General features: G+C 44.1%; 1 protein-coding gene across 2 annotated transcripts; it reads left to right on the forward strand.

The window, feature by feature from the left end:
• Positions 1 to 15,493: 15,493 nt before the first annotated feature.
• LOC123181895 (SNF2 domain-containing protein CLASSY 1) lies at positions 15,494 to 22,985 on the forward strand. 2 transcript variants are annotated; one of them, XM_044594302.1, is made up of 5 exons: positions 15,494 to 17,989; positions 18,877 to 19,032; positions 19,118 to 21,095; positions 21,589 to 21,865; positions 22,658 to 22,985. In XM_044594302.1, the coding sequence occupies exons 1-3, from the start codon at positions 15,629 to 15,631 to the stop codon at positions 21,056 to 21,058; spliced, it is 4,458 nt and encodes a 1,485-aa protein (XP_044450237.1). In that variant the 5' UTR covers positions 15,494 to 15,628; the 3' UTR covers positions 21,059 to 21,095; positions 21,589 to 21,865; positions 22,658 to 22,985. The 2 variants fall into 2 exon arrangements, with proteins under 2 accessions (XP_044450237.1, XP_044450236.1); XM_044594301.1 differs by having other exon boundaries at positions 15,495 to 17,989; positions 21,762 to 21,865.
• The last annotated feature ends 296 nt before the right edge of the window (positions 22,986 to 23,281 follow it).

Consider the following 23,281-nt stretch of genomic DNA (forward strand, 5'->3'; position numbering starts at 1 on the left):
GGTGACAACAACCGGGGTCGGGTTCGGGGAGGTTCCGGACGCGCGAGAGGGGTCTATGCACTGCGTAAGGAGGGGTTCGGTGGTTGTGCAGAGAGGGTCAAACGGTCAGACAAGAGAGAATCGAAAAATCCGGTTAGACTCAGAATGGTCAACGAACGTAAGGGGGGGCGCGGCAACTACGAGCGGATGCAAGTTTTATGAAAACAAATGCAGATGATGCAATGAAGAAATGCAACAACGAAATAAATAACAGAGCTGACATGCAAAACATGGGACGCATCTGGAGCGTCGGTCTCGGGGCGTTACAACACTCCACCACTACAAGAGGATCTCGTCCCGAGATCTAGGATGGCACCGGAGAAAAGCGAAAGAGGAAGAGGTAAAACAAATTGCTTCTTTGACAAACGAGTGAAACCAAAGAACCTTGAGAGGGAGCAAAGCTTGAAGAAATGACACGACAGAGGTGAACAAAATTGAGAAGACTCCGGTAGAAAAGAGAGACAAGGAACACCATGTGAACCTTGAGGTTAATTGACACGATAGATATTTAAACCACTCCGGTTAAAACAAGATAGGGAAGGAATAAGAATGATATAATTTGGGCGGCACTCCGACTGTAAATGGAAGGAATTGAACATGATCTTGACAAGATGAGAGGATACTCGATGAAATCAACAACACATTACCTCCGGAACTAATGAAATAATGGCACAAGGGGTAAGAAAGATTTCAGACAGCACTCCGGTTGAGGAAGGAGGCAAAACTTGATAAGATGAGAGAACTCGAATGAAAACACGACACTCCGGCTAGACGGATAAGAAAGGAAAAATTACATGATCTTGACAAAACAAGATGATTGGTCGAAGAGAGCAACATCACAAAGCCTCCGGTAGAAATGAAAGAATGCAATGAAAAGAACGGAGAAGAACGGAGTTGTTGAAAAATCAACAAAGAAAGGGTATGAACTTCGTGGGCTTATGGAGACATCTCGAAACTTGAGGAGAAATTCTGCCACTAACAAAAACAATTGCTTGCTTGAGATCAACGAAGAGATGAAAACTTCTCTCGCCGAGAGGATAGGAGAAATTTTGGATCATTGATAGACACCATAATAGCAATATTCCTTAGGGAAGGCTTTAGGTGAATTATAACCCAATATAACTCCAACAAAAGATTGATTGGTTGAAAAGATCTCTTGAACGAAGAGAAAATGATGGATTTAATTATCTCATTCCTGACAACCTGTGAATCATGAAACCTGAAGGAAATTATCAAGAAGGACATAACACCACCTCAAAGATCAGGAAGAAAGAATTGCACTTCGGAATGCGATATGAAGAATGCTTGAACTTCTCAAAAGAAACATGTGTTGAACACCATGTTTATTTTAGAGTATAGCTTGATGGATCTTAATTCCGAGAGAAATCTTGAAGAACAATTGAAGAATGAAACGAATCCTTGATGAGCCACCATGTTGATCCTCCATGAAGAACTCCGATAATAAAAGAATGATCAAACGAAAGGGAAAGTTGAAAAGAACTCCGGGAGAAGCCTTGCAATGATTAGATGAAGCTTTGAAATGGTATAATTGAAATAACTTGGAGCTCCGGAAAGAAAAGATGAACAACTTGGAACCGAGAATTTGATATCATGAACGAACTCCAAAAGAAAGGATTAAACACTTGGAGGAAACAAGAATAAGAATTACATTACGCGTATCCTTCACCAATTTAAATTGATGACAAGCAACGGATTTGGCACACTAATTATTCTCGTAGAAAGGATTAAGATAGATATTGCGCAAACTTGGGAAGGTCTTCATCGAGCCACCGGTAGGATTGAAACAACGAATAAATTGATATGATAACAAGGGAAGAGAAATCTTGAACGAACCACCGCGAGAATTGAAACAATTGAAGAAAAGAGGACGAAACACCGTAAAAATTAAAGAACGCGCGAAAATACTCGAGGGAATTTAGATACAAGTGAACGAAGAGATCACGAGCTGATTAGAGAATACATGGACGATGCACCGGAATAATATGGAGATGACCGAAGAGACATCAATTTAGAATAATTGAAGAACGAAGCTGAAAACTTAGAACGAAGAAATCTTCTGAAATGATGGCCTTTGGATGATCAAGAAATGAAAACAACTCATGAAATGCTCCGGATAGGTATGAAAAGAATTCTCACAATCGAAAACAATTATGAGAGGATGGCATCAATCTAGAACTATGAATCTCTGAAAGAACGGACCAAGATTCACGAGAAATTCTTCTTCGGTCTTCAAATGTGGAGAATGATGATGAGAAACACCACCATGAATTATTGAGATACTCCGGGATGAAAAATTAGAAAGGTTGAACCAACGATGAAAGAATTTGAAAGATCTTGGAGAAAGGCATATGACTGATGAAAATTCATTCTTACGTCAAACTTTGCAATGAATTTGAGAATAACTCCAGAAAAATTAGAAGAGTCAGGTAAGATCCTGGGAAAAGACCAGTGGGTTAGGGCCCACTGAAAAGAACCACCGTTGAAATGATTACTTGAAAAGGAGATTGCACCGGTTGAATTAAATGGCTTGAATGAGGTAACAACCTCGAACTAGTTAGAATTGATGCGGAGTGGAAACACGAATCTTCAGAGATATCTTCAGCACTCCGGAACAATTGAATGGCGAGAAGTGAGTGATTAAGAGGTACACCGGCATGAGAAAACATTTGAAACAAGGAAAGGATATGATCGACAAAGCTTGAATTTAATCCACCGGAGGAGAAAAAGAACGACGAATGATAAACTTGAGGAACATCTTCATGAGAACCACCGGGTAAGAACATTTATTGAAAAGAATGAAGGGACTTCACATGAATAAAATGGATACTTGGTTAAGAATCTGAGTCCTTGAAAAAAAAGGGTCGGAGGGTGGGAAAACAAAGGCAACTTGGCGCAGATGAAACAAACACCGTTGAGAAAAGCTTAGAATTGATCTTGCGAACGTTGGAATGACTGGATGCACTTGAAGAGAAACACGCCGGTTGGAAAAGAATTAACATGACGATCTCGATGATCAAGAAGGATTATCATCCGCATAGAAATATGAGAACACCACTTAGAATAAGGTATGGAATCAACACTTGTCATTGAAGCAACTCGAATACCACAAAAAACAAAACAAAGGATTTGGCTTGTAAAATAAGCCAGAACAAACATATGATAGAGATTTCGTCCGAAGTTTTCGTGGTGGGGCCCACACGGGCTCAATCGTACAGCACCATCATGTACAAGGCTGTGCACATGACATACGAAGCGTCCCCGAGTCGGCATAGCCAAGGACTCTTTAAGACACTACGAGACCACTGTAAAACCAACCGTGGAAAGGCGGACCACTAGACGTCGAACCCCAATCTCATATCATGCGTCTGTCGGAAGGATATCCTAAGGCTACTTGAATTCCCACTTATAAACTCCCGAAACTTTCTGGTTATGCAATCTGGTGTTGGGGATATAGGGGACACAAAATATATCACCCAAACTAACAATACCTAGATCCAGCTGTATCCATCCGTCAACACATAACCAAGAAAACTCCGGAAATCGTTTACCTCAACCTTCGAAAAACATCCGTTATACGAGTTATGGCAATACTCCCGAACTCCCGCCCCAGTACTGGGTGGTGTCGACGTGATCTCACCAACAACTGCATAAAAGAGATTTCGATGTCGGCGAAACTCAGGTATTCCAGAACTGCAACGATAAAATTGTGACGACAACACCTCGGAGCTCAACTCCCCGGGACACTGCCACAACCCCTAAATGTCAGGAGGCACCAAGAACAATGTTCTCGTCACAAAACCATCGGAACGATTCCAAGATACCCGCGTGATCCTAAATTTTTTTTAGTGAAATTTGAGGAGAGAATAGTCAAAACTTCTACGTCAGGAGACCTCACCAGAGCGACGAAGGGACTGAGGAGTAAAAAGAATCCTACTCTCCGATATATATAATCCTAAGACTCAAAACATTTTTGTTCTAGACTCAACAACGCCAGCGATTCGATCAAGCAGGGGGCTCCTAAGTCGGGGATGGCTCTGATTACCAACTTGTAACACCCACGATGCGGCTATATCTCCCACGTGTCGAGGCACGACTTAGAGGCATAACCGCATTGTGGTTTTGTCGCAAGAAGGGTCATCTTCACACAATCCCATGTAATGAACAAGAATGGGATAAAGAGTTGGCTTACAATCGCCACTTCACACAATACATAAATAAATCATACATCATTCAAGATACACACATAGGTCCGACTACGGAACCAAAATAAAAGAAGACAACCCAACTGCTAGATCCCTGATCGTCCCAACTGGGCTCCACTACTGATCAACATGAAAAGAAACAACACAACGAACAAGATCTTCATCGAGCTCCCACTTGAGCTCAGTTGCGTCACCTGCACTGGTCTCATCGGCACCTGCAACTGTTTTGGAAGTATCTGTGAGTCACGAGGACTCAGCAATCTCACACCCGCGAGATCAAGACTATTTAAGCTTAAGGAAAGGATGGGGTAAAGTGGTGAGGTTGCAGCAGCGACTAAGCATAGTATGGTGGCTAACATACGCAAACAAGAGCGAGAAGAGAAGCAAAGGAACGGACGTGAACTAGCAATGATCAAGAAGTGATCCTGAACTCCTACTTACGTCAAACATAACCCAGAAACTGTGTTCACTTCCCGGACTCCGCCGAGAAGAGACCATCACGGCTACACACGCGGTTGATGCGTTTTAATTAAGGTCAAGTGTCAAGTTCTCTACAACCGGATATTAACAAATTCCCATCTGCCACATAACCGCGGGCACGGCTTTCGAAAGATAATACCCTGCAGGGGTGTCCCAACTTAGCCCATCATAAGCTCTCACGGTCAACGAAGGATAAACCTTCTCCCAGGAAGACCCGATCAGTCTCGGAATCCCGGTTTACAAGACATTTCGACAATGGTAAAACAAGACCAGCAAAGCCCCCCGGATGTGCCGACAAATCCCGATAGGAGCTGCACATATCTCGTTCTCAGGGCACACCGGATGAACACTACGTACAACTAAAACCAGACCTCGAGTTTCCCCGAGGTGGCGCTGCAAGTGGCTCTAGTTTGGACCAGCACTCAGGGGAACACTGGCCCGGGGGTTTAAAATAAAGATGACCCTTGAGTCTGCAGAACCCAAGGGAAAAAGGCTTAGGTAGGCAAATGGTAAAACCAAGGTTGGGCCTTGCTGGAGGAGTTTTATTCAAAGCGAACTGTCAAGGGGGTCCCATAAATCACCCAACCGCGTAAGGAACGCAAAATCAAGGAACATAACACCGGTATGACGGAAACTAGGGCGGCAAGAGTGGAACAAAACACCAGGCATAAGGCCGAGCCTTCCACCCTTTACCAAGTATATAGATGCATTAATTAAGATAAGAGATATTGTGATATCCCAACATAAACATAATCCAACATGGAGCAAACTTCGTCTTCACCTGCAACTAGCAACGCTATAAGAGGGCTGAGCAAAAGCGGTAACATAGCCAAACAACGGTTTGCTAGGAAGGGTGAAAAGGTTAGGGGCTAACGTGGCAGTATGGGAGGCATGATATAGCAAGTAGTAGGTAGCGCAGCATAGCAATAGAGCGAACAACTAGCAAGCAAAGATAGAAGTGATTTCGAGGGTTGGTCATCTTGCCTGAGATCCCGCTAGGAAGAAGAACGAGTGCATGAAGAAGACAAACGAATGTAGTCGAACGAATCCTCAACTCCGGAACGAAACCGAAGCTAACGAGAGAAGCAACCCGGAAAGAAACAAACAACCTAGTAAACAACCACCACATACACATGGCATGATGCAAAACCAAATATGATGCATGTCCGGTTTAATGAGGCATGGCATAGCAAAGTGCAACAAACAACACTACAAATTAAGTGGAGCTCAATATGCAACGAGTTGCATATTGACGAAACACCACATATAATTATTTAGTTCTCTCTCATTATGTACCCAACAATATTAAAAGTTGATTACCATGGCAAGAGGTGAAGCATAATGAAACTACCTATTTAAGCAAGTTAAATGAGGCCGGAAACAAACAACAACAATTCCGGAAAATCCTCATGTCCATAATTTAGATTTGGTACTGTTCTGCCATAAACGCAATTTTAATGTTGTTAAATAGCAAAATGAAGTGCACCATGTTAAACTAGGCATTTTTCTACCCCATTTACATATATAATTTAATTAAAACCGAGTTACGGTTAATTAGTTATGAATTAAATCATTTTAGCATGTTATTTAAGTAAAATAAATGTAGACAGCAACTTAAACATCTTAAACATGGATGAGAGCAGCATATTGTGAAACTACACAGAAATCTGAACATTTTACATATATAAATTATTTACAAAAGATGCACGGTTAATTAATTATTAATGCATGAACATGAGGGGTTTTTCTGTAAAACTGCAATACTCTGGATAATAGCTAAATCGCAGACATGGAAAAAAACTACACTGGGCCGAATCTAAAACCGGAGCAGGCCCAATAGAAGAATAACAAAGGGGCGCTGGGGGGGCCTCACCATGGGTCAAGGCCCACTCGGTGGAGAGGGAGGCTGGAAGGGGCGCTGGGCCTTGGTGCTTGCTTGCGGCCCAGGAGGCTGGATCGAACGAGGAGGCGCGGGGCCGCGGTCAACGCGAACGCTGCTCGTGCGCTCGTTCCCCTGTTCGAAGCAGGGAACTGCGGGCCGCGCCTGGAGCAGAGCTCCGACGAGCGGGCGAAGGGGCGGCGAGGCGAGGGACTTGGCGGGGCGAGGGACCGCGGGAACCGGCTAGATCCGAGGCCATGGCGTTGGTGGAAGGCGACGGCTTGGCGGTTAGCGTCCACGGCGTCGGCTGTTGCCTGAAGAACGACGACAGAGGGAATTCAGAGAAGAAAAAAACGGATATGGCGAGGGAGATGGCAAGGCACGACGGGGCCTGCCTGGGGTTGCCGGCGACGACGAGGCCAGTCGTCGGAGGCGCGAAGGCGAGGCCATGCTTGCCAGGGTGGCAAGGTGTTCGGTTTGGAGCAGGGAAGCAGAGGCCGCGGTAGGGGATGGCGAGCGCGACGAGGCAGGAGACGACAGCTTGGCACGGCGCGGGATGAGCAGGATCGCTTGATCCGTTCAGGCGGGATGCAGACGGCGGCGCTGAACGCAGAGGCACGGGACTTGCGGCTCCGGCAGGAGGAGCTTGAGGCGCAGGGGACGACGAGCTCGAGCAGGGTGCCATGGCGGTCGGCTATACGGCGGCGGACGGCGGCCGTTGCCAGAGGCGGGGAACGGGCGGGCGACGCGGAGACGGCCAGATCCGGGCGTCGTCGCTCCCGGCAAGTACTTGGCGGCGGCGGTTCCTTGCTGCGGCAAGTACAGAGAGAGAGATGTGTGTGTGTGAGAGAGAGAGAGCGAGGAGGAGGCCAGGGATGAGCAGGGCTCGTGTAGGAGGAGGAGGAGCGCTGCGGAATTGGTCCAGTGAAGAAAACGAGGGAGGATTGGATCGGGGAAGAACCCGAGGTGGGAGTAGACAAAAGAGGAGTGGCGGCGGCGGCTAGGAGGATGGGACAAGATCCCTAGATCTTAGGGTTGGACCTATATATATATCATGGGATTAGATTAGAGGCTATTAGGCCCTCCGATTTAAATCGGACGATCGAGAAAAATAGGCTAGGGGAGTCCAACAAAGAAAACGGTGATGTTTTGTAGATGTTTGGGGATGATCCGAATCCAACGGTGACAACAACCGGGGTCGGGTTCGGGGAGGTTCCGGACGCGCGAGAGGGGTCTATGCACTGCGCAAGGAGGGGTTCGGTGGTTGTGCAGAGAGGGTCAAACGGTCAGACAAGAGAGAATCGAAAAATCCGGTTAGACTCAGAATGGTCAACGAACGTAAGGGGGGGGGCGCGACAACTACGAGCGGATGCAAGTTTTATGAAAACAAATGCGGATGATGCAATGAAGAAATGCAACAACAAAATAAATAACAGAGCTGACACGCAAAACATGGAACGCATCTGGAGCGTCGGTCTCGGGGCGTTACATGCCCACAGGGTCTAACCCCGCGTACACACGGTGTACACAGGAACTTTCTGCCTTGATTTGTTCTACTCCTCTGCCACTATTTCAAGCACTTGTACTCATTTGTGTTGTTTGCATTGTGTTGTTGGGTGTTAGTGTGTGTGTGTGTTTCAGACTCCGCGGGCAAGAGGGAAGAGCTCTGTCGCAAGCGACCAAAGGTAGGTTCCAGGGAGTTCACTATTGCTCGTCGCCAGCCATCTGAGGGCATTGGTCAGGGGTCAGGGTTAGGCCAAGGTCGTATTCGCTGTGCAGCCACCAAGCAGCCCGTTGTTGAGGCCTATGATGATTCAGAGGAAGAGTATGACTCTTAGGAAGATGCTCATTATGTCAACCCCATTGATGCTGAGATAGAGGCTGAGGATGATCTCGTTGATGAAAATGATGACGATGAGGAAGAGATGTCTAGTCCCGAGCAAGCCATTCTAGGCGGGTGGGATCTCAGGGGGATGCCTCTTTCTGAATGGTCCAAGCCAGAGATTTGGGCTGAGAGGAAGAATCATCCGTATGCTGCTGCTACTGGTTTGCGGGTTGATCCCTGGTTCAAGAATGAGTTTCAGCAGAGAGTGTACCATGAGCTCCTCATGACCAAGGGCAAGAAGTTTGCTCCTCACAAGCAAGTTAATGTTGAGAGTCTCCATGATAATGATCACCTCTATCCTGGCCTGTACCCTGCTCTTGGAAGATTGGGTCTTATTGATTTTGTCACCTTCAACCATTCATACAATGAGGATCTGGTAATGCAGTTCTTTGCCACCACGATCTTCTCCAATGACTCTGCTCGCACCCTCACATGGATGTCTGGGACACATCGGTGCTCTGCTCCTATGGCCAAGTTTTATGAGATCATTCCTTATCAGTTCTTTGATGAGGAAGGGGCATCTCATGAGTTTGGCAGGGTTCATGAGAGTGGGCAGCATAGTAAGGATGAGATTGCATTCGCCTATAAGCAAGAAAAGTCTTTTGTCACCGGTTCCATCAAAGACCTTGTGCCTCTCTATGATACGATGCGCCATATCCCGAGGAACACTCTCACGCCAAAGGCCGGTGATTCTCACAACATAAGAAGTTCCATGTTGGATGTCTTTGTGTACCTGCATAGGAAGAAGAAAGTGGATGTTCTGGACTTCATGTTCTATGAGCTCCGCCAGTGTGTGCAAGAGAACAAGTCTTTGATCTATGCTCCATTCTCCAGGCGTTGATTGAGTCCGCCTGCCCAGCTAAGTATATCTCTCATTACAAGACTTCAGTTCCAAAAAGCAACTCCAACTGGACCCTGGCTGCTCCTGCTCCATATGTGCCCTCCAAGAAGGGGCGCAACCCTAGGCCTGAGGATCGTGCCACATACACTCCTGGTATGTCCTCCACTTCACGGATCCCTCGTGGTAAGGGCAAGAAGGTAGACTCTGAGGCTGTTTTTACCAAGGGAGAGAAGAAGACCTTGTTCAAGACCATGAGCAATTTGTTCAAGATGTGCCAGTCCATTCAGCGTCGTCAGGTTAAGGAGGTCAACAAGGACAAGCTCTTGCGGCGTGAGATGAAGGCTGAGAGGGCTGCAGCTGGTGAGGAGATTGTCTGAGGGTCCAAGGACAACGACAGCAAGGCCACATCTCGTTCTTTTCCGATGGCAGGATGGCGGTTTGACAATGATGATGATGATGATGCTTCGAGTGCGACCCCTCTTGTCTAGTGTGTTTGTGTGTCGCCGTTTCTCCTTTTTTGTTGTCTTGATGACAAAGGGGGAGAAGTGGTGTGTGCGTTGGTGTTCTTTAGTGTGTGTTGAGATCTCAAGGCCTTGTGTTTCTCGCTTTGTTGGTTGTTTCTAGTTGGCTTGAGATACTCTTATTTGCTTGACTTGGTTTGGTTGTGATCTACTCGTATTTGCTCGTGAGCCTCTAGCATTTATCTTGAACCTTATGCAATGGTTATATTGTGCTTATTATGTCGTTTATTATGTGTCTCACGTTATTTGCTCACTACACCATCTCATGAGATCTAGGCACCGTTATAGGTTTATTATGTTGATCTCATGTCTTTTGACAATGTTGATCTTGGGGGAGCCTCCTATGTGTGTACTTAATGCATTCTCAAGCATTCATTTTATCCTGGCACACATATAGGCGGAGCTACTATGATCAATCATTGTCACATGGCTATTTAAAAGTTCATATCCCTTATGCCATGCTCTAACCACGTTGTCATCAATGCACCAAAAAGGGGAGATTTAAAGTGCAAAGTGGCACTTAAACTATATTTTGGTGTGATGACAATGTGGTTAGTGGAACAAATATCGGTTGCTAAAGTTTATCTTAGGATATTGGTTCCAAGTGTCTCGTGATGGAGATGTGTGACCCCCCAATTCAAAAAGGTCAAAGGTGTGGTCAATTGGCGATTCAAAGGTTTTAGTTTTGGTTTGCTTCGAGTCGTATGAAAGACCACACTATTAAGAGGTCGGTGTGGATAAGTGTTGTGTGGGAATGCCATCGCCGAACCATATACACTAGCCTACCCATTCCTACCACTTAAATCCATAGTGTGTGTGCGTGTGGTACTTAGAGAGCTTGCAATAGAAAGTTACTGGGTACCCCGTGCGCACAGGGTCTTTGGACCCCCAGGCGCATGGGGTACTGCGTAACTCTCTAGGTACCCCGTGCGCACGGGGTCTTTTGACCCCCTTGCTCACGGGGTGGTGTGGAAGTCTCTGAGTACCCTGTGCGCACGAGGCTGACTTAGCCCGTGCGCACGGGGTCCAACAGGCAGAAACGGCCACCCAAGCATGAACACTATAAAGCCCCCCTTCTTCCTCCTCCATCCCTAACCCTAATGTCTTGTTGAGCTTCACCATTGCTACACTCCATTTTGCTCAATACTCTCAATCGCTTCACCCAAACTTGTTGAAATTTTGGGTATTGGTAGAGTAAGACCCGATCTACATCTTGACCAAACCAAATCGCGTTCCCTGCAACATTTCTTCCCATTGACTTGTTACTCTTGGAGCTTGGGCTCCTAGGCGGTTAGAGGTTCCTCCGGAAGCTTCCTTGCTTGTGGTGTGCTCCGGAGAAGTTTGTAAAGGTGTGGTGGTCGCCTTCAAGACCAACCCCGAGTGATTCGAGGCTCATGCGTTGGTGGTGACTCGAAAGAGACTACGGTGAGCCTTCATGGCGTTCCGCAAGCTTTGGCTCCGGCACCGCTCTAAACAGAGAGTAGCTCTTCCCCAAGGAAGAGTGAACTTCGGGATAAAATCCGCGTCCTCGCCTCATTTGTGGTTAATCCTTTCCCACACCTTACTTTGCCTTGTATGCTTGTTGGCTTGCTAATTAGATTGTTGCCTAGCATACTTTGCTTTAAGCTTGCTTGTCATATAGGTTGTGTTCACCTAGTTGCATATCTAGTGAACCCTATTTATCCGCTAAGCCTTAAAATTGACAAGAAAGATTAAAATTTGTAGTCTCCTATTCACCCCCTCTAGTCGACCGTATCGATCCTTTCAAAATCGAACTCCATTGTAAATATTTATATATTTTGCTAGAAATTTGGTCAAACATAGACAAAGTTTGACTTTTTGAAAACTTATAGACCTTATAATTAGGAACGGATGGAGTACAATATTGACGAAGTTAATTATCAAAACTAATGCACAAAAAGCGAGTGCGCCATTAAATAGGGATGGTGTGGGTACACCTCACCTACCCAATCATATGTACACCTCACATGTTGTCTTTATTTGTGAGCGTGACATAAACAACTACAAGTACCGCCTCAATTCACGTAAGGATGATACTTTGGATTCGATCCGGTTTTCAAAATATAACTTTGATGATTAACTTGTATTATAAAATAAAAAGTGTAATATAAAAATCTTTTTCAAAATGGGCAGAAACTTTGGAGTATAAGGATTACTCACTTCTCCACATAATAAGATTGTGGCAGTGCAATTTTTATTGATAGTAGTAACAGTTTTGGCTTTGTTGGTGTCATTCGGTTCTATCTTTTTCTAGTATTATATTCACTTAGTTCCTATTGACATGGCACACATACATTTCAAGATTTAACTCGGACAAAAGAAATGTGAATCATGTGTTACAAACATTATACTATTCATTTTGCAGTAAAATGTGTTGTTTCCAGTTGTATATTTTTTCTTATAGCATATAATTAATATATTATTGGCAAAACTGGCGATCAAAGTTAACACATAAAAGCTCAAACTATAACTTTCATGATAGTATATTTGAGGTTCAACTTTAACCATTAATCTGGGCAACAAAACGTGGATTATGTGTTACAAAAATTATACTATTCAAATTGCAGTAAAATGTGGTTTTCAATTGTGTATTTCTTGTGACTAGTAAATGTGTCCAATGCATGTGATATTGGGTAGAATATTAATTGCATGTTGATATTAGGTAAGGATATGAATTGTGAGTAATTATGTGGTTAATGTGAGAATTTGATATTTAATACGATATTAATTGCACGCAAAACATGTTGTCCACTCAACATTGGAGCAATGTAGGCCGTTTGATTGGCATGATTTGATGGCTGAGATTAGTTGGATCAGGCCCTTTGTTTCTACTACCTCCTTTCCGGTTTATAGGGCTCAATTCAAAAATCTCATCAACCAAGGTAGATGGTGAGTGGTGGAATAATGTTTGTAGTTTACAAAAACACTAAATTAATGCACTCGTTTTCCTCAAAAATTATGTTTACCAATGCATTAATTGCAATGCATGCATGCATGAAGTACATGCATTGGTTAATTTTCTCTTAATACTTGCATGCAATGATTTAATGCATCTTGAAATCTGAACATGTGGCAGGGAACCATGAAATTAAGACTTATAAAATGAGAAATCTAAAATTTTGAGGTAAGCCCTATAAACCGAAAAGGAGAGAGTATTATAGTGTTATAGATAGATTTATAATTAATATATTATTGATGATCAAACTTTATGCACAAAAAATGACTGCGCCATTAAATAGGGACGGTGGGTACACCTCATCTCACCTACCAACCATATGGTGCCTTTATTTATGAGTGTGACATAAACAACTACTCCCTCCGTCCAGGTGCATAAGTCACCTTAGACTACTCACAGTGAGAGTAACATAGATAATAACATCACACATATCTAGATAAAATAGATGATGTGGCGAGCAATAAATGAAGAAAAAGAGGAAAGTGGTAACATAGCTAGTTACTAGTATTATGAGTAACATCACACATATCAAGGCAAGATGAGTCTATAGCCTAATAAATGAAGTGTTGCATGTTACCACGCATATACTACTCCCCACTATAGAGGTAGTAACATAGACCAGTAACATATACATGTTACCAGTCTATGTTACTACCCATTGTGGTTAGTCTTACGAAAACCAAATAATCCCATAACACATAGGCGCGGTGCATTAACTCTCATCTTGTTTCTTGTTTTTGACATAAATAAAGGAATAAATCAATAAGAGCTGTGGGGCGTGTATGCTTTCAATGACTTAAGACTACCAAACACGACATGCAGTGGTCAGTTCATTGCATGCAATAATATTAATTAGCAAATAAACATTAAGTTCTCTTGTTTTCCCCTCCATCTTGGTTGTGGTGCACAATCTAAGATGACTTAGACTAGCCACAATGGTAGTAACATAGAGAGTAGTAACATTGCTCATGTTACTACTCTATGTTACTACCTTTATAGTGGGGAGTAAGATATGTGTGATAACATGCAACACTTCATTTATTAGGCTATAGACTCGTCTTGCCTTGATATGTGTGATGTTACTCATACTAGTGGTAACTAGCTATGTTACCACATGCCTCTCTTTCTTCATTTATTGTTTGCCACATCGTCTATTTTATCTAGATATGTGTGATGTTACTACCTATGTTACTCTCAGTGTGGGTAGTCTTATGTACCTAGACGAAGGGAATACAATTACTGACTCAATTCATGTAAAAGACGATACTTTGGGCATCGATATGATTTTCGAAATATAACTTTGACGATTAACTTTTATTATAAGTCGATATGGTCTTCAAAATATAACTTTGACGATTAACTTTTATTATAAGTAAAAAGTGTAATATGTAAACCTTTTTCAAAATAGGCGGAAACTTTAGATTATAAGGATTACTCACTTCGCCACTTATAATAGGATAATGCAGAGTGAGTTTGACCTTCATTGTTATTATCTTTAATATTAAAGCCAAGTTAGGATTGTTCTTTCGCACATCACCCACCCCTCCCCTTGATCTCCCCCTCTCTCAGTTTTGATCCCCCTACCCCTCCTATCTCTGAGTTTTTCAGTGATTTGCTTGAGAACTGACTTAACTGCCCCACGTTTTATTGACTTAGCAAATAAGATCATGTTTTCTTTGGCAAGACACTAAATGCTTACCAAATAAGATCCTAGAATTCATTTGGGAAGATAAATAATGGGTAGGATTTTATTTGGTAAACACTTATTTACACAATCTTATTAATATGGGCATGTAAATCACGGACTGACTAACATTCTAGAATATTTATATTTGTTGCAATGCATGGACAATTATTCTAGTTACTACTCCCTCCGTTCCTAAATATAAGTCTTTTTAGAGATTCTACTCTAAACTACACACAGATGTATATAGACATATTTTAGAGTATAGATTCACTCATTTTACTCCGTATGTAGTTTATAGTGGAATCTCTAAAAAAAATTGAACGGAGGGAGTACATCCACGGCGCAGTGGTTTTGGACAGTTGTAACCTAACTTTGCTCCATCCACGGCGAAATTAGCGCGCTGGCCCGTAGTAGATAAAATGCGCAGTGGTTATGGACAGTTGTAACCTAACTTTGCTCCATCCACGGCGAAATTAGCGCGCTGGCCCGTCGTCCGCTTCGACGACGACCCCGTCGTCAGTCACTCAGTAGATTTAATCAATGCGCGCGCCCGTTCGGGAAAGCCGGTAAAAGAGCGCCATGAATATAGCCAGCTCGAAAGGGAGTAAATACAGGGCCAGAACGAAGGAAGCACCGCAGTGGCCAGCGCTAACGGCTTTCACGCGTCCATCGCTTCCGAAAGCCGCCGAAAGGCTGAGTGACGGTGGCACAGAACCCACGGCGGGATTCGCTCCAGAGGGGAAAGCCCAGAAAAGGGGCGACGACAAGGACACACATCGTCTCCAGCACGGTTGCCGCACCCGATCCGGCCTCCCCCACCTCCTCGGACTCCGGCCCCGGCCCCGCCGCCGTTTCGCGGGCTTTTCTCTCTCCCTGTGGACCACAGAACCCCCCGCCCGGGCCCGCGCGTCAGTCTCGCGGGGCGTCGACATAAACCCCAACCCCACGCCCGCTAACCGGGGGAGCGTCAGGGAGTATAGGAGTAGGAGTAGTACCATACCTCTGCTGACTCCTCCTACCCCCACCTGACCTGACGACTCTCGCCTCCGCCGTTCCGGAAACAGACTCGCTCTCGGCTCTCCCCTCCCCGCCTCCCATGGATCGCGCCGCTCGCCGCCGCGCCCGCGCCGGCGGAGGTGCCCCGGCGGCGCCCTCCACACGCGCGCGCCGCCGCGACGACGCCGGGACGATCGTCATCGACCTCGACGGGGAGGCCCCTGCGGCCGCTGCTGCCGCGAGCAGGCGCTCTTCTTCCTCCTCCTCCTCGGCGGCGGCGATGCCTGTGCCGCTGGTGGGGGCGGTGGCGACGCGGACGCGATCGAGGGGGCTGGCGATCCATCCGCCGGCGCCGGAGGAGGCGCCGAGGCCCAAGAGGAGGAGGAAGGGGGCGACGAGCGCGGATGCCGACGGCGGCGGTGGGAGCAAGGGCGCAGGCTCCTCCAAGTCGGAAACGAGACCGAATCGCCGAGGGCGCCCCCCGCGGGCCTCCGTGAAGAGCAAGGAGGCAGAGGCGGAGGCGGATGCGCCCGCCTGTGGAGACTGGGTGGAGGTGTCCCGGCGCTATGGCTGTGACGACAGCGCGCGGCGAGGTGATGATGCTTCTGGCGATGATAATGGCGAATCTCGCGCCGACGAGGCATGCGGCATTGGCCAGGGGAGGGATGAGCATCACAGTGCCGCTAGTGGGAATCGAATCAATGAGCATCAGGGGAGTGGGGCGGTCAATGGTTCGAATTCGTGTCATGCGATGAATGAGGTGGTATCAGGCGATGCAGCGGGGCTGAAAGGTCGTGGGGGCGAGGGGGGTGGGCTAGGTGGTGGTTTTCATGTTGATGAGGAGCACATGAATGAAGAGGATACAGTAGGCTGTGGAGACAGGGAGCTGCCGACTGCGGATGCGATGATGGGTGACGAGGCCGCAGCGTCTGAAGATGACTTTGGAGATTACTATGACGACGAGATGATGGAGGAAAGACTGGTTGCAGATCTGATCCGTGCTTACAGTAATGGTGGTAATTTGGAGGCAAGTAATGGTGCTTACGGCGATGGTGGCGATCTGGAGGAAGCCGAGGATGAGATGGGATTCACTGATGATGGTGATGATGACGATTCTATGCATGATGCAGATGAATGTGGCATGTCTGAACCAATCAACGACGATGCTAAGGCGCCAAACAACGCTGATGCTAAGGCAGGAACGCAGGATCCGGTGGATCACAAGGTTGTTGCTGGTGAGGTTAGGTGCCATGAGGAGGAGGAAGAAGATGTTATCAAGGATGAGGTGGAGACTAAGCGAGAAGGAGCTACGGGCTTTAATCAAGGGAGATCGCATATAGAAATTCTTGACTCTGACGAGGAAGTAAAAGTGCTCAATGATGCCAGTAAGGCCTTGAAGAGGAAACCGTTGCCGCGAAAAAAGGAACCTGTCGTGCCATGTGTTGCATGGAGGACTCGTTCATTATGGGGGCTTAAGCAAGATAGGTTGTCGTACAATGCGTATTTTGAGGAGTTGTCTGATGAGCCAGAAGAGGAGGATGATTCAGAAGTGGAACTGGATGACGAGGATGATGACAGTGCCGATGATGACAATAGTGCCAGTCATGATTCAGAAGTGGAACTGGAAGAAGAGGATGCAAAAAAGAAAGCAAAAGAAGAAGAAGAGGCCGAAATGAGAAAACACAAGAAAGAAATTGCCTCATCTTCGGCTAAAATAAGGGCCGGGCCTTTGCCTCTTTATACAAATACAGGGAAGAGAATACGAAAAGCAACCCCAAACAGCTGCAACAACTCAAAGCGACGGAGGAGGATACAAACCCACCACAGAATTGACTCATCTGATGATGAGATAATTGATCATACTGTAGCAGATGGTTTCAAGTGGGAGGTTCACAAAAAACCAGGGATTCAACCACTGAACTTTGATAAAGATGGCAGTGAGGGTCCAGTGGGCAATGACATTACACAGCATCAGAAGCAGACACATTTTACTTGGGATCTTGAGAGGAGGAAAAGGCTGAAGCTTGAAACGACGACTAAGGAACGTCAATTGTTTGAGCGGCATTTGGACTCGGATTCTAGCCCATCCAGTTCGGATCAGAATAAAAGGCATGGCGATGATAGCCAAACTGGGAAGGAAAAGAAGCATTTGTCATCAAAATCTGGAAAATCTGCCAAGAAATCCAGCCGTTCAGGTTCAAAAACACTAAAGCGACAGTCACTTCTGAAGCTTCTGATGGATAAGATCAGTGGCGATAAAGATGGAGGATTCTCTCCTTTTGACCAGCATCCTCAGTTCGACTATAATTTCAAGGATCCTCATCCATTGGTATTCTCATTTGGCACTGAAAATTCCACACCAGCTGACATACCAGAGCAAAATGCTAAACAAAATATGCTGTGGGGTGACTTTGACTTTGCTTTAGAGTCAGAGAATATTGGAACCTACTATGATGACGAGGTAAGTTTGTATTGCAGCATGACAATTGTCTCTGACCTTGCAGATCCATGACTGTTGTTCTTCTATTTTCCTTAGTGGTGTTGATTTGATTATGTTAACCAGTCCCTTATTTTTTTTAAAGTAGGTATTGAATTATTTTAAAATTTCTGTAGTTGTTTAACTAGACCTGGCTATAAGCTAATAACTGCACAGACTGAGCTGTTATTATATCCGATCTGAATATATAACATGATTAACTTCAGAAAACTCAGACTTGATCAGTTTGAGGAACATGGAGCTCAAGATTCACGCTGATCAAGAAAGAAAAAGGATTTCACCTAATGTGAGGCTGACCTTCGTAGCTTCATCCCTGTATTCTCAGATAAAAGAACAGGACTAGTTTCATAAGTTCAATGTTTACCAATATTTTAATGGAACACACTTTGAGAGTGATTATCTCTGCTTGGCATGATCAGCTAATGTTGACACAAACCATACTTTATGCTACTAACCAGTGACGGAGCTTCCCTAGGGCCAAAGGGGGCTATCGCCCCCCTACTCTAGAAAATCCATTATGTGTATATATACCCGGCTTAAATATCAAATATTAGTCAAAATTCAAGAATAATTTGCATTCTTTGCCCCCTCAACACTGCCTAGCCCCTTCAACAATCTCTGTCAAGCTCCGCCACTGCTACTAATAGATACCTCTGACCATTTGTTACTTATCCATAGAAACTAAAGATTCCTTAATGCTATCTGTGTATTTTACACTAGAAATGTTGCATCCAGGAGAATCTGGTCAACTTTAACTATATAATGCACCATATTACTTCTCCTAGAATTTCTACTTGTCGCATGCTTATATTTACAGCATGTTGAAATGATTAGCCTGTATTATATTGCAGCACCAAGGAGAGAGCAATGTGCTAGATCTTGGACTTCCTTCTAAAACACCTTGTTCTCGAGGGAAGCATGAATTTATTATTGATGACCAAATAGGAATCAGATGCAAATACTGCTCCTTGGTAAATCTGGAAATCAGATTTGTTTTACCATCAATGGTGAGCCATGTATTTTTTCTCTCGAAATTTTAGCTCACTCCACAATACAAAGGTAAGTTTCATCAGTTAACTCCTTTCATTTCAGGTCTCAAATTACGCAGAAAAAACTCCTTGGCGAAATGGATCTTATTTGAAGGAAGCGTTGATGTATCATGATCTTTGTGAACAAGCTGGAAGTGTTGACGGGCAATCTCAAGATTTCCATCTGTATGGAACAGTATGGGATCTCATCCCTGGTGTCATTACTAGTATGTATCAGCATCAACGCGAAGCATTTGAATTTATGTGGACAAATCTAGTTGGTGATATTAGGCTTGATGAGCTGAAGCATGGAGCTAAACCTGATGTTGTTGGAGGATGTGTGATCTGTCATGCCCCAGGGACAGGAAAGACACGTTTAGCGATTGTTTTTATCCAGACATATATGAAGGTATTTCCAGACTGTCGGCCAGTTATTATTGCACCTCGCGGGATGCTGTTTGCTTGGGAAGAGGAGTTCAAAAAATGGGACGTCAATGTTCCTTTCCATATAATGAACACCACAGATTTTTCAGGGAAAGAAGACAGAGACATATGTAGGCTAATAAAGAAAGAGCATCGGACAGAGAAGTTGACGAGGCTTGTAAAACTGCTTTCATGGAACAAGGGTCATGGTATTCTTGGAATAAGTTATGGTCTATATATGAAACTAACATCGGAAAAAAAATCTGGCTGCACTGAAGGGAACAAAGTAAGAACCATTCTTCTCGAGAATCCTGGTTTGCTTGTGCTAGATGAAGGACACACACCTAGGAACGAGCGCAGTATTATGTGGAAGACATTGGGAAAAGTTAAAACTGAGAAGCGCATAATTCTATCAGGAACTCCTTTCCAAAACAATTTTCTTGAGCTTTATAATATACTCTGTTTGGTAAGGCCTAGGTTTGGTGAAATGTTTTTGACTGAAAAAAAAGTGGGCAGAAGGCACTATGTCTCAAAGAAGCGACAGGATAAGTTTTCTGACAAATACGAAAAAGGAGTTTGGGCTTCATTAACTAGTAATGTAACTGATGATAATGCAGAGAAAGTTCGATCAATACTGAAGCCATTTGTTCATATCCATAATGGCACCATTCTTCGAACTCTTCCAGGGCTTAGAGAGAGTGTGATTGTTCTGAAACCTCCTCCTCTTCAGAAGAGTATCATTAGAAAGGTGGAGAATATTGGGTCTGGTAATAATTTTGAACATGAATATGTTATTTCCTTAGCTTCGACACATCCTTCTCTTGTAACTGCCATCAACATGTCCGAAGAGGAAGCTTCACTTATTGATAAGCCTATGCTTGAGAGATTAAGGTCAAATCCCTATGAAGGGGTTAAAACAAGATTTGTAATTGAAGTCGTTCGTTTGTGTGAAGCACTGAAAGAAAAGGTATTGATCTTTAGTCAATTTATTCAGCCATTAGAATTGATAAAAGAACACCTTAGCAAGCTTTTCAAATGGAGAGTAGGGAAAGAGATTCTCCAAATGGATGGGAAGATCCAACCACGATATCGTCAGACTTCAATTGAAGTTTTCAATAATCCAGATAGTGATGCGAAGGTGTTACTTGCATCTACAAGAGCTTGCTGTGAAGGGATTAGCCTAACCGGAGCTTCAAGAGTTGTTCTTCTAGATGTGGTTTGGAATCCTGCTGTGGGAAGGCAAGCTATCAGTAGGGCATTTAGGATAGGACAGAAGAAATTTGTATATACATACAATTTAATAACTTATGGAACAGGTGAAGGTGACAAGTACGATAGGCAAGCAGAAAAGGACCATTTGTCCAAGTTGGTCTTCTCTCAAGAGGATGAGTTCAATAATGTCAGGAACATGCTATCAAAAGCTGAAATGGATCACTGTTCTAAGTTGATATCTCAGGATAAGGTTCTAGAGGAGATGGCCTCCCATGACCAGCTAAAGGGCATGTTCTTAAAGATACACTATCCACCAACTGAGTCAAACATGGTTTTCACTTACAACCAGATTGCCCCTGAGTTGAGTTAATGGTAACATTGGCATCAGTTTGATTAATACTAACAAGGTATGCTCTTACACGTGGGATGTCGTTATGTAATTAATGTATCAATGATAGTGGTGTAGCCTTCCACCAGTTCTATAATTTTGTGGATGCTAGCATTATTTTGGTTCCTCTTGTTTGCTGTCATATATAGAGTTCCATTTATAGCATAAATTTTGTATGGTTAGTTGATGTCTGCATCTGAGTTTGACTGTATTGTCATATGTTATTTCCCTAGTTAAAGAATGCCAAGACTTGGAAACTGTATTCTGATAATGTGTGCATATAAAAGAGCCAACTTAAAGCAACATTTGGGATACCATGCTACTGCGTCATGGAATCTTAGTTTGGCTCTGCATCTTACAAGAGGAACTGGACGACCTATGAGTTTTTGTGCAATGCTATAAGCCTGAAAAAAAATATATTCAGCCTTCATTTCATTGTCTGATACCCTCAGTGTGTTTACTATTTGATGTACCAAAAATTTGTTGGTTAAAAGCTTCTTTATCACTCACAGTACTTATGTCTGCTCATCGAGTCATTTATACTGATGCCAGCAATAATGGAATAAAGGAACCTACCACATGTTTTCATGGTCAGAGGCTACTAGATCATAGTACCTCTATGCAGAACGCGTTTTCAAGTATGCAGAGTGTTCATATTGCTTTGTGTTAACACTTGTCTACATAGGGAGATATCTGCAGCAGTCACATTTATACATGATGTCCTTTAGTGGCTGGCCTTCGCTTTCGAACTCAAGTATGGTGGCAGCTGCCAATATTCGCAGATAATGCGTAAGTACCCCATCAGCTACTATTCAGCTATATTATCTACTTTGTATGGAAGCATGTTTTAGCATAGTAAACTTTTACTTCGTCCTATGTCTTTTATAGACCGAGCTTTGTTGGTCCATGAGAATGGTGACAACTGACTAGATATATAAGCTCAACATAAAATGGGCTAATAAACCTGCTTCACTAGTTTGTGTCTAGATATGTTCTCTGGGTGTTGTAATAACTAGTAGCAGAACCACTCATTTTCCATTTTGTCTGTGTATATCTAAATATTAATTTTCCCTAACTCTTTGCCCACTGTGAACTTCAAAAGAGCTGTTTGCCTTTTTTTGTGTCTTGTCAGTCCTACTAATATTTTTCTTTGTTTTGTACCAGCAAACAGTAAGATTTTAATTTGGAACAAACTGTAGGTTGACCGTTATTACCGCACCATTATTTTGCTTTATGGAGCACTGGTTAGCATATGAGATATATGAATTTTACAAAAATGACCGACTTCTTTGGATGTCGTTGGTGTTTCTACAGTTGTGTGTGCGTGTTTGAAAAGAACATGAGAGGGATGAGTCTTTATAGGTTTACAGCTAATGAACACCACATTACTCAACAAATTCCACCATGTCATAGGCTCATAGCACAATTCTAGTCCTAAGCACCTTCAAATATTTGCCCAGCAAGCACCACTGGACAGCTGCTCCTTTTTTTTTATCCGTATCATGCTGGTTTTGTTTCTGAAAGAACGAAGACAAGCATGTGGACATGCTTCTCAGTAACTTTTTGGCATATCTCTTGCAGGTTTTTCAACAGTGCTTTCTGTGGTAGAGTGGGAGTGATCAGCACAATCGAGACGAATCGATTTGATCTGTATCTGTTGCTTATTCTTGGCTGCTTGCTCAAAGTGAATCTCGAGACGTTTAGGAGCTACTGGATGTAACTGTAAAAACATGCAATGGGTTTTGTGCTAGAAAGGCCGCTGGTAGTGCTGTAGAGTCGTGCTCAAACGTCTCTAGGTTAGTAATTTTCGCCAGCAAGTCGGAAAACAATGTCTGATCATCATTCAGTCATATGATGCTCAGTACCGCGGTTTAATTGAATAATCTATTGGCAAGTATTCCCGAGGGCAGATGGATATGGCCTTTCCATGATTTGTTCATGGCTTGATGTTGTGTTCTTCTCTGCGCACTTGATTAGAGTCAGATAACACCTGTGAAGATTTAACTTGCATACGGCGCGTCGCTGGTGTTGGTCCTTTGTGCGCAGGGCGTTGGAAGACATCCTTCCCCAATTCCACTTGAGTCCTTCCTTCGACTTACCAATGAAGACTTGGTCTTGTGTCAGATAGCTGTTCTGAAGTAGCCTTCAAGGTCATGATCCTGGACATCTGCAGGTTAGCCGTATGTTGTTGATTGCAGGCCAGGC

Source organism: Triticum aestivum, chromosome 1D, assembly GCF_018294505.1.
Source record: "Triticum aestivum cultivar Chinese Spring chromosome 1D, IWGSC CS RefSeq v2.1, whole genome shotgun sequence".
Taxonomy (NCBI): domain Eukaryota; kingdom Viridiplantae; phylum Streptophyta; class Magnoliopsida; order Poales; family Poaceae; genus Triticum; species Triticum aestivum.

Bases quoted from the DNA above. Each gene is read 5' to 3' on its own strand.
- LOC123181895 (XM_044594302.1), top strand. From the start codon at position 15,629: ATGGATCGCGCCGCTCGCCGCCGCGCCCGCGCCGGCGGAGGTGCCCCG. The intron at 17,990-18,876 runs GTAAGTTTGTAT...ATTATATTGCAG, and splicing joins GAACCTACTATGATGACGAG to CACCAAGGAGAGAGCAATGT. The intron at 19,033-19,117 runs GTGAGCCATGTA...CTTTCATTTCAG, and splicing joins GATTTGTTTTACCATCAATG to GTCTCAAATTACGCAGAAAA.